This window comes from Eriocheir sinensis, chromosome 60, assembly GCF_024679095.1.
Source record: "Eriocheir sinensis breed Jianghai 21 chromosome 60, ASM2467909v1, whole genome shotgun sequence".
NCBI classification, from domain to species: domain Eukaryota; kingdom Metazoa; phylum Arthropoda; class Malacostraca; order Decapoda; family Varunidae; genus Eriocheir; species Eriocheir sinensis.
In genome coordinates, this window is record NC_066568.1 from 5,538,486 (window position 1) to 5,553,954 (window position 15,469).

General features: G+C 45.7%; 1 protein-coding gene across 1 annotated transcript; it reads right to left on the minus strand.

Annotated features, from left to right (window-relative positions):
• Positions 1-423: 423 nt before the first annotated feature.
• Positions 424-14,844, minus strand: LOC126985615 (cyclin-O-like). The gene is made up of 8 exons (XM_050840770.1): positions 14,722-14,844; positions 5,737-5,894; positions 4,901-5,122; positions 3,153-3,338; positions 2,288-2,394; positions 1,483-1,563; positions 743-895; positions 424-469 (listed from the first exon to the last, which is right to left on the minus strand). Exons 1-8 carry the CDS (start codon positions 14,741-14,743, stop codon positions 424-426), a joined length of 975 nt encoding a protein of 324 aa, XP_050696727.1. The 5' UTR covers positions 14,744-14,844.
• Positions 14,845-15,469: the final 625 nt, after the last annotated feature.

Consider the following 15,469-nt stretch of genomic DNA (forward strand, 5'->3'; position numbering starts at 1 on the left):
CTGAGATCGGTAGGAAGAGGAGGAGGAAGAGGAGGAGGAGGAGGAAGAACAGGAGCAGGGACAGGAGGAGGAATATGGCGCACTGCAAGAGGAGGAGGAGGTATAGGATGAGGCGTAAGAGGATGAAGATGAGGACGAGTGGGTCTGATCATCTGGTGCAAAGGAGTCATCTTCAGGATCATCATCGAGGTCCTGGGCGGGGTCGAGCAAGGCGAGGGGCTCCAGGAACGGCTTCATGTAGCGGGTCATCAGCGTGGCGCAGCGGCGGGCCTCACGACGCTCACGGCTTGAGTACAGTTCATCCAACCTGCCGGGATTCGAACCTTGGTACACACAAATCGACGGAGAAGCTAAGCGGAGTATAGTTCATCCAGTGTGCCGGGATTCGAACGCTTGTACAGAGAAGAGCCATAGAGGGAAGGGCTAAGTGTAGAGAGGTCGTATGAGGCTCAAGTACAGTTCATCCAACCTCCCGGGATTCGAACCTTGGTACACACAAATCGGTAGAGAAGCTAAGCGTAGGGAAGTTGAGTTAGGCTGGAGTAAAGTTCATCCAGTTGATTTTTCTTAACTATGAGAATCAAAAATTTATATCTCCGTCCAAAAAATGGAAATCAAAAGTCAAATTACCCACAGAACTTAATACTAATACGCCTTTTAAATCAAACTGGCGACACACAAACAGTAAACCAAAGTCCACCAAACAGCAGACATGACAAGGCATGAAGAAGACAGCACTCACAGCTCCTGCAGGGTGTCGTAGAGGCCGGGGCAGGGCAGGAGGGACAGGGCGGAGAGAAGGGCCGCCGTCGCCTGTACGCTGGCCCGGTGCTGGGTGATGTCGTAGCTCCCCAGGGACGTCTCGGCGATGTAGCGGGCCACCCCCAACACACGTCTGAGGGAGGAGGAAGGGGTATAAAGCAGGTAAAGGTAAGGTAAGGTAAGGTAAGGTAAGGTAAGGTAAGGTAAGCAAAGGTAAGGTAAGGTAAGGTAAGGTAAGGTAAGGTAAGGTAAGGTAAGGTAAGGTAAGCAAAGGTAAGCATAGGTAAGGTAAAGTAAGGTAAGGTAAGACAAGGTAAGGTAAGGTAAGGTAAGGTTAGGTAAGAGCCGCGCGTGGCCTCTGTGCTCATCTCCGTAAAGGAACTGGACTGCATGGGTCTGAGACAAGCGGAGACTACTTATAAAGGGAACTGGAGTGCATGGTTAGGTTAGGTTAGGTTAGGTTAGGACTATAAAGGAATTAGATGACATCATGATAACAGTTCAGGTGATGATAATAATAATAATAATAATAATAATAATAATAATAATAATAATAATAATAATAATAATAATAATAATAATAATAATAATAATAATAATAATAATAGTAATAATAATAATAATAATAATAATAGTAATAATAATAATAATAATAATAATAATAATAATAATAATAATAATAATAATAATAATAATAATAATAATAATATCACTGCTTACCTGTCCATAGTTCCCTTCTGCGCCGCCTTCAGAGCCAGGTGGTTCAGGAAGTACCAGCTGGTGGGGACGTAGAGAGCGAACCTGTGTAAGCGAAGCCAGGTAAGGACAGGTAATGTGTACAGAACAATTGGTAAGACTGGAAGCTTACAGTAAGTTTAGGATCAGTCCCTCCCGATGGGGTTAAGATACTATCCCTTCGAGGTCACCAATCTCAGTTCACACCGATAGAAAAGTGGGTTCGGAGGAGCGACTCCCCCCCCCAAAAAATATATGGGTTATGAATAGATTTCCTTAGTTTAGAGAAATTTCCTGTCCCCTAAAAAAAATGACCAGAACGACTGACCTCGCCACGATTTCCGCTAGCGTGGTTGTCATTTGTTTCTTGTTATTGCTGCTGATGATGATGGTGAGTAATACCGTCGTCCTTCGGTGAAATCTACCGTAGCTTTGGAATATCGTGAACACGTCAGAAAACCACGGAAATATGAGAACCACGCCAGCGGAAATCGTGGTTTGACTGAAGATCCACGGAAAATTTGCCCAGTGTAATAGCCCCTTAAGTAGATACATTTTGACGCAGCATCCCACCCGCGTGAAGCAGATACTGGGCCCCTCTTCTTATCTTTCTCACGCCCAAACTTCCCTTACATTCACTCTGCTCCTCTCTCACACACACACACACTCACACACACACACACACACACACACACACACTCCAATCATACTCATAGCCACTCACATCACACATACACTCCCCCCCACCCCCCCCCCCCCCACACACACACACTCTCCCCCTCACACTCACTCTAGCTTGGAGAGTAGCAGGACCTCCATACGTCTGAAGTGGTGGTGTTTGTAGGTGCCCCCGCAAATGCTCGCTAGCTCACTCACTCGCGGCAGCACGCTCTCCTCCTGTAGTAGTAGTAGTAGTAGTAGTAGTAGTAGTAGTAGTAGTAGTTGTGCAAGTTAGAACAACCAATTATAAAAGTAAATCTGATGCGCTATTTTTTTCTTCCTTCCTTTTCTCCTTCCTTCCTTCTCTCCTTTCCTCTTTCCTGTCTCTCCCTCTTTTAGTTTCAATCTCTTATCTCTCCTTATTTTCCGTTACCGTCTCTCTCCTCTCCATTTCTTTTCCTTATCCTTAGCTTCCCTTTCCTTCCATTCCCTTTTCGTCCCCTTACCCTCTCTCTCACTTTTCTTTATCTTCATCCTTATTTTTCCTTCCCTCTTCCCTGGCCCTCTCTGTCCTTCGTATATCTTTCCTTAGCTTTCCTTCCCTTCCCTTTTCTCTCATTCCCTTAGCTTCTCTCGCCCTTCTATCTCTCCTCCTCTTCCTTCCCTCCCCCACACTCCTTTCCTTAGCTTTCCTCACCTTCCTCTCTCTTTCCTCACGTTTCCCTCACTCCTTTCCCTTAGCTTCCCTCCACCTTCCCGTCTCTACGCCTTCCTCTTTCTCTTTTCTCACCCTCCTCTCTCTTTCCTCACCTTCCTTCCTTTCCCTCACCCTTTTCCCTTACTTTCCCTCCACCTTCCCGTCTCAACGCATTCCTCTCTCTCTTTCCTCACCTTCCTTTCCCTCACTTTTCCCTTGTAGCTTCCCTCCACCTTCCCGTCTCAACGCCTTCCTCTCTCTCTCTCCTAATCTTCCCTTCCTTCCCTCGCCTCCTCACCATCTTGGCCGCCACGAAGAGAGCGCAGAGGGACAGGAGCTGCAGACAGTCCTGAGCGAGGGGCGTGGTGGCCAGGAACCGATCGCTGAGGCCAACCGCGACGAAGACGGTCTCGGCGCCGAACTGAAGCTGCTGACTCACTTTTATCAGCCAGTGGACCAGGGTGCAGCGCATGTGTCGGGTGACCTGTCGGGGTAGAGAGAAGAGAAGGTTGAAGGGGAAGAGAAGGTTGAAGGGGAAAAGAGAGGTATAAGAAGGAGGAGGAAAAGAAAAGGGGGTGGAATGGGGTAAGAGGAGAAAGATGATGGGAAAAAGACCGGGTATTTCAAAGTAGGAAGAGGGGAAAAGGGAAGAAAGGAAGTGGAAGGAAAAAAGGGCAGATTTGAGGGTAGGGAGAGGAGGAGAAGGAAAGAGGATGGAACAGGGGTAAGAGGGGAAAGATGATAAGACGGGATATTTGAAAGTAAGAAGAGGAGAAAAGGGAAGAAAGGGAGTGGAAGAAAAAAAGGAGAAATCTGAGGGTAGGGAGAGAAGGAAAGAGGAAGGGTAGGTGTCGAGAGAGAAGGAATGGTAGGAAAAAAAGACGAGGGTAGGAAAATTAAGATTGGGAAGAAAGACAGTGGATATAGACTCCACTCTGTCCAAGAGAGCTGTGTGAGTGAAGCCCCCCCACAAGTGAGATGCATACTCCATACGAGGGCGGACAAGGCCTTTGTATATGGATAGCAACTGTGCGGGGGAGAAGAACTGGCGGAGACGATTTAGTGAGAGAGGAGAGGTGAAGTTTCTAGTTAAGATTTTGAGTTAAGGATAGACCGAGGATGCTTAGTGTTGAAGAAAGTGACAGCTGAGTGTTGTTGAAGAACAGGGGATAGGTGTTTGGAAGATTGTGTCGAGTTGATAGTTGGAGAAATTGGGTTTTTAAGGCATTGAAGGACACCAGGTTCCTTTTACCCCAATCGGAAATGATTGAGGTTATGCGTTCTGCAGCCTCCAGTCTGGAGTCTTGTAATTCCTGTTGAGAGGGTCTTCTGTTGAAAGAAGTTGAATAATGCAGAGTGGAGTCGTCAGCGTAGGAGTGGATAGGACAGTTTGTTATGGAAAGAAGATCATTGATGAGGGTATGAGGATAGAGGGGAAGAATGAGGTTATAGGGGAAATAAACTTATAAAACAAAGAGACTGCGAACTGAACGAAGGGAAAAAAGGATGTATGTCAGTGTTGAGAGTAAACCAAACGAAGAAAACAGAGAAAACACCGACATTTCAGCGCAGACCAAACAAAAAAAATTCACAGGAGAAAATCTAACAAGAAAAAGAAGAATTGGGAACCGAAGAAAGAGAAGAAAAGGATATAAATTATTTGAGAATAGAAAGTAAAACCACCCAAAGAAAACTGAGACACCACCAACATTTAAACGCAAACTGAACTGAAGGGGATGTACAAGGTTATAAGGGGAAGGAAATAATTAAAAAACTAAAAAGGATGGGAGCCGAAGAAAGGGAAGAAAAGAATATATTTGAGAGTAGAAAGTAAAATCACCCAAAGAAAACGAAGACACCACCAACATTTCAACGCAAACTGAACTGAAGGGGAAGTACAAGGTTATAAGGGGAAGGAAAATAATTTAAAAAAAGAATGGGAGCCGAAGAAAGGGAAGAAAAGAAGCAGAAAGTAAAACCACTCGAGGAAAACGGAGACACCACCAACATTTCAACACAAACTAAACTAAAACCATATCCATCCACCTGGGGCTGGTCCACCATGCAGTTCTGCACGTGGTAATGGGCCTCCGCCGCCCGTCTGTTAATGAAGATGTCGTCGGCGTACTGCAGGCCAACCACCGTCTCCAGGGGCGTAAGGGAGGCGGCGCCGTCCACCTCGGGGCCCTCCTCGCAGAAGTCCTGGTCCAGCACGGAGTCTGCCCCCAGCGAGGATCGGCGGGAGCTCTTGTCGAAGCCGAGCATCTCCTGACGAAGGGAGGAAGAGGAGGGATGAAGATGGAGGATGAAAAAAATATATGGGTCAAGATTCTTTTTTTTTTTTTTTTTTTTGGTAATGGGTGAGGTAGAGACAGAAGAGAGGGGCAGGGGCTCAATTTCAGAATGAGGATAAACGGGAAAGGACTTAATAAGAAAAGGAAGAATTAGGTCAGAGAAGAAGAATGAGAGCAAAGAGAAAGAATGAGGTTAAAACAGATTGAAGGAGCGAGATTTTTACTTTTTTCCTGGTTGAGGGTGAGGCAGAGACAGAAGACAGGGGCAGGGGCTCAATTTCAGAATGAGGATAAACGGGAAAGGACTTAATAAGAAAAGGAAGAATGAGGGCAGAGAGAAAGAATGAGAGCAGAGAGAAAGAATGAGGTTAAAACAGATTGAAGGAGCGATTTAAAAGGGGAATGACCTCTTTACCTAATAATGAAAATTCCACGTTAACATTGTACTTCAAAACACTCAAACCAAAACAAAAAAAACTGTCAAATAGAAGAAAAAAAAGAAAAAAGCGGCAATAAGGAAAATACCTAATAGAAAAATGCCAAGTAAACATTATAATTATTCATCTATTTAGTATCGGAATCCCTTACCAGGGGGTCCATGGAGGAAGGGTCCTCTCCCGGGGGTTGCTGGGGGGCCTCGTGGGGTCCCTCCACGTCCATTGGTTGCTCCATGGTGGCCGCGCGTCTCTGTGTGTCTCCGATGTGTGTCCCCCCGTTCGTGACCCGCCGCGCCGATGGAAGCAAGCCTGAGGAGATTCATGAAGCTTTGAAACGATGCTCGACTCTGCTTCACTCAGCTATTTTTTTCCTTGACTTTTTTTTATTAGTATTAGTATTATTAGTATTAGCATTAGCATTTTTATATAGTTAGGGGACTAAAGGGGCTATTACACTGGGCAAATTTTCCGTGGATCTTCAGTCAAACCATGATTTCCGCTGGCGTTGTTTTCAGATTTCCGTGTTTTTCTGACGTGTCCACGATCTTCCAAAGCTACGGTAGAGTTCCTTGAAGGACGATGGTATTACTCACCATCATCATTATCAGCAATCACAAGAAACAAATGAGAACCACGCCAGCGGAAATCGTGGTTTGACTGAAGATCCACGGAAAATTTGCCCAGTGTAACAGCCCCTTAAGTGGTGGTTCAGTGATCAGCCCGCGTGGTGATTCAGAAGAGCCGGGTTCGAGTCCAGTTAGCTCGACAACCGACTTATTCCTATCCATCAATCGACCCTAACTTAAGACACCGGTCACAAGGCACGCCGGAGAGCAGTATTTATTTATTTATTTATTTATTTATTTATTTTTTACGTCTACGCCTATTGCGCCGGTAGGCTTGCTTGAGGGGCCTAGATGGTGTTCGGCCCCAGCCCGTCATGGCGCAGGCAAGTGTTTATAGTGGCGCCATCTTCTCTTGGCCCACCGTTGCCAGATTATCGTACTCAAGAGCCGCGAATTTACCCGTTTACCATTGATGAGGTTTCAGGCCCTGCTCTTTCTGGCCCATAATATGCCAAGGAGCATCAATAATTAACCATTTAAACGATAACCATATTTGAATGCAGTTATTTGGGTGATGAAAGCAGTTTTGGGGTTGGAAATCGGCAAACATAAGAGGCAGAGTACGACAATCTGGCAACGTTGGTATGGGCCAAGAAATCACGTATCAAAACTAATAAGTCACGGCAGTCACTATAAATAAAATTCGTCAGCGCCAATACCAGACCGGGGCCGACCTTCTTAATAACCTTCTTGAACCTCTCTTTCGGCCACCTCCTTGGATTCTTTTTAGGAACAGCGAGTAGCGGGCTTTTTTTATTGTTTCCTATTTTTTTGTGCCCTTGAGCTGTCTCCTTTGTTGTAAAAAAAAAAAAAATGCCGGCGTTACGAGGAATGATATACGATTGAAAATGGAATAGACAGAATACGTAAAATAAAGTCGAAAAATTAATAACAGCAGTGGTGGTGGTGGTTGTACCAGCAATAGGGACATTAGTAGTAAAGTTTTGGGCATACGCTATAGCCGCGCGTGGCCTCAGTGCTCATCTCCGTCGCATTAGCCCTTGTGGTGTGTAAGATCCCATCACCCCGGGACACAGGGCCAGAGTGACATCCGGGTTACCACAGTTTACCTTCCCCAGGTGTTCCCGGGTACCCATTTATCGAAACACGACGGGATTCGAACCCAGACCAGCAGATTTGTAGTTAAACACGCTAACCACTGCACCACCTAAGGCAATTATCTGAACTAGCGAACGTCTAAGCAGAATCACAGGCAACTTAACACACACACACACACACACACACACACACACACACACACACACACACACACACACACTAAAACTACAAAAACAAAATCCTGAATCATATAAAAGCAAGACTAAATACAAAAACACGATCAAACTTACCTTATATTTAGCGTGTCTGTCAACAGACCAACAAAAGAAGCCAGGCAGACAGACAGACGGACAGACGGACAGCGAGGGAGGGAAGAGGCACCGTGCACCCTCACTGAATTCTAAGCTAAAACTGCCCTTCCCTACCCTTTCCATCCCTTCCCCACCCCCACCCTCGCCACACACCCCTCCCCCCTCACTCCCCCTTCCTCCCCCACCACATAGCCACACCCACAGCTACATAATGCCCCCCCCCCAAAAAAAAAAAAAAAAAACAGCTACACCAATCCACATCAAAACCACATCTCATCTCACATTATATTCTGCTTTTTTTGGTATCAGTTTAGAGTTTATGAATGTATGTGTATATAATATGTTTGGTCGATTGGGTAAGGAATTGCTTGTTTTGTGTTAGCAGACAGTATGGCGCATAGTTAATTGATGGGATCGTTAAAGAAGGTGATTAGGTTGTTAGTGGAGTAATTGGTGTTTATATTAATCATCTTGTCAGTGGTTAATGAGTGATATGTGTTTGTGTGTGAGTTTGTTTGTTTGTTTATATGCAAGAGATTGTAATGGCTCATATTTTAACTCGTTTTGTCATAAGATTGCTAATTGAACGTGTGTGTGTGTGTGTGTGTGTGTGTGTGTGTGTGTGTGTGTGTGTGTGTGTGTGTGTGTGTGTGTGTGTGTGTGTCAGCGGTGGTTTCATCGTTAACAGCAATACAACAATAACAATAATGATAACCTTAATTTTAATTCTTTTTCTATATGCCTATTTGCTCTTTCTATACTGGCGTGAAACCTCTCTCTCTCTCTCTCTCTCTCTCTCTCTCTCTCTCTCTCTCTCTCTCTCTCCCTGGTTGCCCACTTTTCCGCTTCACCAACACGCAAGTCGATCGTCTTTTGTCTGTTTTCACACGATGGGGGAGGGGGAGGAGGAAGAGGGGGGGGGCATAAGATGGGGAAGGAAGGATTTTTCTCTCCCTCTTTCCTTCCCTCGTCGATCGGTCTTTCTTCTCTCTCTCTCTCTCTCTCTCTCTCTCTCTCTCTCTCTCTCTCTCTCTCTCTCTCTTCTATCCGTCTGTATCCATTCTCTCCTTCCTTTTTCCTTTCCTTTCCTCCGCCTATTCTACTCTTCCTCCTCCTTCTATTCCAGCCTCCGTCTGTTTCCCTTCCTCCTTCCCTCCTTCCCCTTTTTTCCCTCAGTCTGTCTCTCTCTTCTTTCCTTCCTCCCTCATTTTCCTTTCTTCTATTATCTGTCCCCTTATTTCCTCTCTGCTTTTCCTCTCTTCTTCTCTCTTTTCCACGCTTCCTTTCATCTCTCTTCCTTCTCCCTCCTTCCTTCCTTCCTCCTTCCCGTGTCTCTTATCTACCCTCCTCCTCCTCCTCTCTCTCTTCCTCCTCCCTCATAACTTCTCTTCTCCTGTCCTTTTCCTTTCTTCCTCCTTCCCGTGTCTCCATCTGCCCTCCTCCTCCTCCTTCTCTCTCTCTTCCTCCTTCCTCTTTACTTCCCTTTCCCCTCCGTCCTCTTCCTTTCTTCCTCCTTCACGTGTCTCAATCTGCCCTCCTCCTCCTCCTCCTCCTCTTCCTCCCTCCCGTCCCTCCCTCTCTCTCCTTCATAATCTACCAATGGAGGAAATCTGTGATAAGTCTTACGAAGTTGGTGAGGCCAAATAATCGTCTTGGGAAGGTCTTGTCCGAATGCCGAACCCTCGACTTCCCAAACCATCCTTCTCCCTTATGCCTCCTCCTCCCTTCCCTCCCTTCCTTCATTTCCCTATTCCTCAACCTTCCTTCTCCCTTATCCCTCCTCCTACCTTCCCTCCCTTCCTTCTTTCCCCTATTCCTAAACCTCCTTCCTTCCTTCCTCTTCCCTTTCCTCCCTCCCTTCCTTCTTTTCCCTATTCCTCAACCTTCCTTCTCCCTTCTCCCTCCTCCTACCTTCCCTCCTTTCCTTCTTTCTCCTATTCCTCAAACTTTCTTCTCCCTTCCTCTTCCCTTTTATTTTACCTTTCCATCCCTTGCTTCTTTCCCTTATTCCTCAACCTCCTTCCTTCCTCCTCTTCCCTATTCCTAAACTTTCCTTCTCCCTTCCCCTTCCCTTTCATTTTATCTTTCCTCCCTTCCTTCTCTTCCCTCTTTCCCAAACTCCTCCCTTCCTCAACCTTCTTTCTCCCTTCCTCTTCCTTTTCCTCCCTTCATTCCTCACCCTCTTCCCTTTCTTTCCCTTCTACTTACAAAACCTCAATCCTTAAAGATTTACCCCCATAATAGGAGGACAATGTAAACCCATTTAAACCAATACCAAAACACACATAAACTTAAACCAATAGAATCTGACATACGGGTTTAACTATAGACGAAAGGGGATATCGAGGTGAGACCGAAAACAAGGCATCAGTTGTCAATCCGAAGCCCGGGTCGGCGAGGGGATTCGAACCCTCTGAGGTGATTATGGCGGCCAAGACTGACTTGTGGCGGGAAAGTGGACAGTCGGTGGCGTTTTCCCGGGAACCGAACCGTGTGCCGACAGCAAACAACCCACATTGGCCGAATTATCTGGAGGGGCGACTTGAATATTTGAGTTTGCGAGGAAAGCGATGGTGGAGGACAGGAGGGAGGGAGAGAGGGAAGGAGGGAAGGGAGGGAGAGAGGGAAGGAGGGAAGGGAGGGAGAGAGGGAAGGAGGGAAGGGAGGGAGGGAAGGAGGGAAGGGAGGGAGGATATGAGATGAAGGGAAAGAAGTGAGGGAAATTCGGAGGATGGAAGGGGAAAAAGGAAAGGGGAAAGGAGGGAAGAAGGGAGGAAAGGAGGGAAGGAAGGGAGGGAGGGAAGGAGGGAAGGGAGGGAGGATATGAGATGAGGGGAAAGAAGTGAGGGAAAGTCGGAGGAGAGGGGAAAGGAGGGAGGAAGGGAGGGAGGGAGGAAAGGAGGGAAGGAAGGGAGGGAGGGAAGGAGGGAAGGAAGGGAGGGTATGGGGTGAAGGGAAATAAGTGAGGGAAAGTCGGAGGAGAGGGGAAAGGAGGGAGGAAGGGAAGGGAGAGGGAATGAAGAAGGGAGAGGAGTGAGGGAATGAGGAAGAAGGGTAAAAGATGAAGGGAGAATAATGGGAAGGGAAAGAAAGGGAGAGGGAAAGGAGGAAAGGAAGATAAAGGACATGAGGAAAGATCAAAGAAGGGACGGGGGATGAAAATGAAGGAAAAGAAGGAAGGAAGAAAACGAGGGAAGGGAAGCAAGGATCCAGATATTCGTTTTCTATGATTGTGTTTACATCTTCCCGTTTTCTTCTTCATTGGAGGGGAGGCTTTTCTATTTTTTTTTCGATGTGTGTGTGTGAGAGAGAGAGAGAGAGAGAGAGAGAGAGAGAGAGAGAGAGAGAGAGAGAGAGAGAGAGAGAGAGAGAGAGAGAGAGAGAGAGAGAGAGAGAGAGAGAGAGAGGGGGGGAGAAAGGAAAAGAGAAAGAAGAAAGGGAGGAAGGAAGAGAAAAGGGGAAGAATACAAAAAAAGAAACGAGAAAAAAGGGAAGGAAAGGGATTTATCCACCCACGAGAGAGAGAGAGAGAGAGAGAGAGAGAGAGAGAGAGAGAGAGAGAGAGAGAGAGAGAGAGAGAGAGAGCCGAGTTCACGCCTCGCCGAAGTCGCCAGGAAAGAGACCATGTGGTATTGGTGAGTGAGTGTGTTAGTTTGTTTGTCTGTTTGCCTCCGTGCCAGGGATCCGATACCGAGATTGACGAGGGGGGGAGGGAGCGGGGGAGAGAGGGACCAGAGGGGGAAGAGGGGAGGGGGAAGGGGGGAGAGAGAGGGGGGGGGAGAGGGAAGGAGGGAGGAGGAGAGAGAGAGGGGGGAGTGAGGGGGAGAGAGGGAAGAAGGGGAGGGAAAATAGAGGGAAATCTAAAGTTAGATGAGAAAAGTAGAGAAGGGAAGGAAGAGAAAGAGGGGAGAGAGGAAGAAAGGTAGAGGAAAGAGGGGAAGGAGGGAGGGAGAGAAAGAGGGAAAGGAGGAGGAAGAGTAAAGGGGGGGAGAGAGAGGGAGGGGAAGAGTAAAAGAAGAATACATAGTAATACATAGGAAGAACAGACACCAGAGAAGACCTATCGGTCTATGGCGAGGGTGTCTGTTTACTACCGCTACTACTAGTAATCAACGTGTGGTAGGACAGGACAGAATAGATGAAGGCTCCTCCCAACCCACCTCTCCCTCCGGCAACGTGTCGGCAGGAAATAGTTAGAAGAGAACACCATGTACCTTTAAGGAAGAACGGGACATGGAAATTTTACAGTAAAGAGAGAAATAAGAGGAAATTACTACTCTTAACTTACACTACTGGTAACCTAAGCTGTGGGGGAAAATGGCTTCATTACATAAGAACATAAGAACATAGAAACACAGGGAGACTGGAAGAGGACGAGTGGCCTACACAGGGCAGCCCCAGAATCCCCCCTAATACTCACGATGGGTGAGGTGTAGTTTCAGGGGTACAGGTAGAAGGGAGGTAGGAGGAGAGGAGGGAGGGAGAGAAGGAAGAGGGGAAAATCAAATGAGGGGGAGAGGAGAGGGAGGGAAGGAGGGAAGGAATCAGGGAGGAAGAGAGGGAGGGAGGGAATCAGGGAGGAAGAGAGGGAGGGAGGGAAACAGTTCAAGAATCAGTCGAGGAGGAGGAGGAGAAGGAGGGAGGGAAGGACGGAGACAGGAGGAGGAGGAGGAGGAAAGGACGAAGGGAGGAGGAGGAGGAGGAGGGAGGGGAGGACGGAGACAGGAGGAGGAGGAAGAGGAGGAGGGAGGGAAGGACGGAGACAGGAGGAGGAGGAGGGAAGGACGAAGACAGGAGGAGGAGGAGGAGGAGGGAGAGAAAGGGAGGGAAGAATGGAGACAAGAGGAGGAGGAGGAGGGAAGGACGAAGGGAGGAGGAGGGGAGGTAAGGGAAGATGGAGGAGAGGAGAGGGTGAGAGAGGGAGGGAAAGGAGACAAAAAAATGACTCCGGAGATATAAAAGAGAGAGAGAAGATGACATTCGCTTTATCTCTCTCCATCCCTTGACCTGACCTGACTTCTCCTTACCTGTGCTGACCTAACACCTGTCTACCTGTACCACGTAACACCTCATTACTCACCTGTATCACTAATTAACAAACCTGTCTTACCTACTCCATTAACATTCAATTACCTTTACCTTTTTTCACTAATTAGTTAAACACCTGTATTTTACCTGCCTTACCTAGCTCATTAACACATCTATTTACCTTTCTTCCTTACCTTATCTACCTTTTTTATCTTTTACCCTAATTAGAACAATACATGTCTTCAAATTACCTTCATTTCTTACCTTTTGAAGACTAATTAGCAACACCTGTCCCCTACCTTACCTTTCCTAACTCATTAATACATCCAATTACTTACCTTTCTTACCTTTTGACCCTAATTAACAAAACACCTGCCCTTTACCTGTCTTAACTATCCCATTAACACCTCCAATTTACCTTCCTTCCTAACATTTTTTCACTAATTAGAATATCACATCACCTTTCCCTACCTTACTTAACCTATTAACACCTCAGATTACCTTCCTTCCTAACCTTTTCCCACTAATTATCAACACCTGTCATTTACCTGGCTTACCTAACTCATTAACCTACCTACATTCCTTACCTTTTGGACTAATTAACACATCATTACCTGACTCACCTGTGCAAGATAATCAGACTGACCCAACACCTAACACCTTGACCTAATTACCAACCAGTCAACCCTTAATTAGCACATCTTACCTGCCCTTTTACCTGTGCTCTCTACCTGGTGTTAGTGTCGGTTACTACCTCATCTGTGACCTGTTTGTGACCTTTTTGTGGTGTGTTGATGTGACGTCAAGATGGGCTGGTGAACGTGTTGTGAACGTGTTGTGAACGTGAACCAAACGCGTTGATTCTACCTAACATGTCTGCCAGAGGTAAGGTGTTGTTTTGATGTACTATAGAGAAAGATGTAGGTAAATAGATAGATAGATAGATAGATAGATAGATAGGTCGATAGATAAAAAAAGTGGATAAGTAGATAGATAGTGAATAGATTAAGTGTTGTGGTGATATTGTATAGAGATGTAAAGTTAATTAATGGTTAGAGAAATAGACACACAGGTAGATAGATCGACAGGTAAATAGATAGATAAACAGAGAGAGATACAGATAGACAGAGATAGATAGATAGATAGATAGACAGATAGATAGAAAGATAACTAGACAAAATGCATTAACAAAATAATAATAATAATAATAATAATAATAATAATAATAATAATAATAATAATAATAATAATAATAATAATAATAATGAGAATAATTATAATCTTCGTAACCCCTTCTCTCTTCCTCCCTCCATAACTCCTCTTCCTCCTCCTCTCTTCCTCTTCTCACACGCATTCTTCCTCCTCCCCTCTTCGTTGATTCTACCCTCGTCTATTCCTTTTCCTCACTCCCCTTCTCCCTTCTTCCCTTCTTCGTCACTCGTAAACTCTTCTTCCTATTCTTTCTATTTCTGTACGTAATTTCTCCCTTCCCTTTCATCACTTCTATCCTATTATCTTCCTTCCCTCCTCTTCAATACACCTTCTCTCCCTTCTTCGTCACTCCCATTCTTCACCATCATCTTCCTCCTCTTCCTTTTCTTTCCTACACGTATTCTCCCTTCCCTTTCATCACCCCTATCCTATTCTCTTCCTTCCCTCCTCTTCAATACACCAATACTCTCCCTTCTTCCCTTCTTCGTTACTCCTATTCTTCTCCCTCATCTTCCTCCTCTTCCTCTCTTCCCTTTCATCACTTTTCCTTCCCTCCTCTTGTCACACCTTCTCTCCCTTCTTCCCTTCTTCGTTACTCCTATTCTTCTCCCTCATCTTCCTCCTCTTCCTCTCTTCTCTTTCATCACTCTTTTCCTTCCCTCCTCTTGTCACACCTTCTCTCCCTTCTTCCCTTCTTCGTCACTCCTATTCTTCTCCCTCATCTTCCTCCTCTTCCCTTTCATCACTGTTTTCCTTCCCTCCTCTTGTCACACCTTCTCTCCCTTCTTCCCTTCTTCGTCACTTCTATCCTACTCTTCCTCCCTTCTTCACGGCCTTCCTCAGGTGGTCGCTGCGGGGTCAACCAGCTTGGGGGTCACTATGCTAACGGGCGCCCCTTACCTGCCGTGACCCGCTGGCGCATTCTACAGCTGGCCCTCCTCGGCTACCGCCCCTGTGACATCTCCAGGCACCTCCTCGTCTCCCACGGCTGCGTCTCCAAGATCCTGGCGCGCTTCGCTGAGACAGGCTCCATTCTACCTGGGGCGATAGGTGAGGTGTTAATTACAGGTGTGTGTGTGTGTGTGTGTGTGTGTGTGTGTGTGTGTGTAACTGGTGTGATTGGGTATCGATTTGTTTTTTTTTATGTATTTTTACTTGTATATATATAATTACCTGTATTTCTACCTGTATATATACCTGTAGGCCTATATATAATTACCTGTAGGCCTATATATAATTACCAGTATTTTTACCTGTATATATAATCACCTGTATTTTTACCTGTATATATGTATAATTACCTATATTTTTACCTGTATACATAATTACCTGTATTTTTACCTGTATTTTCCTACCTTTATATATTTATCTATGTATGTTCACCTGCATGAATTTTTTTGTCTTATCTGTATGTATATCTTTACCTGTGTTTATTTTTACTTGTATATATATTTACCTGTGTGTCTTTCTCACCTCCATAATCCTCCTTTCATTATTTGCTTCTTCCTCAGTTTCTCTTGATCTTCTTTCTTCTTAATGTTGTGTTGTTTATTTCGTCCATGTTCCTTTTTTTTCTTCATTCATTTCTTAGCTGCTTATTTTCTCTCTTTCTACCCTCTTCTTATTTTCAACTTCATTCCCTCGTTCT

What these genes read in the sequence shown, in the direction of transcription:
- LOC126985615 (XM_050840770.1), bottom strand. Translation starts at nt 14,743, where the DNA reads ATGCGCCAGCGGGTCACGGCAG. An exon ending in GCGCCAGCGGGTCACGGCAG is followed by an intron (nt 5,895 to 14,721) that starts GTAAGGGGCGCC and finishes GAATCTCCTCAG; the next exon opens with GCTTGCTTCCATCGGCGCGG. An exon ending in GCATGGTGGACCAGCCCCAG is followed by an intron (nt 3,339 to 4,900) that starts GTGGATGGATAT and finishes CTACCCCGACAG; the next exon opens with GTCACCCGACACATGCGCTG.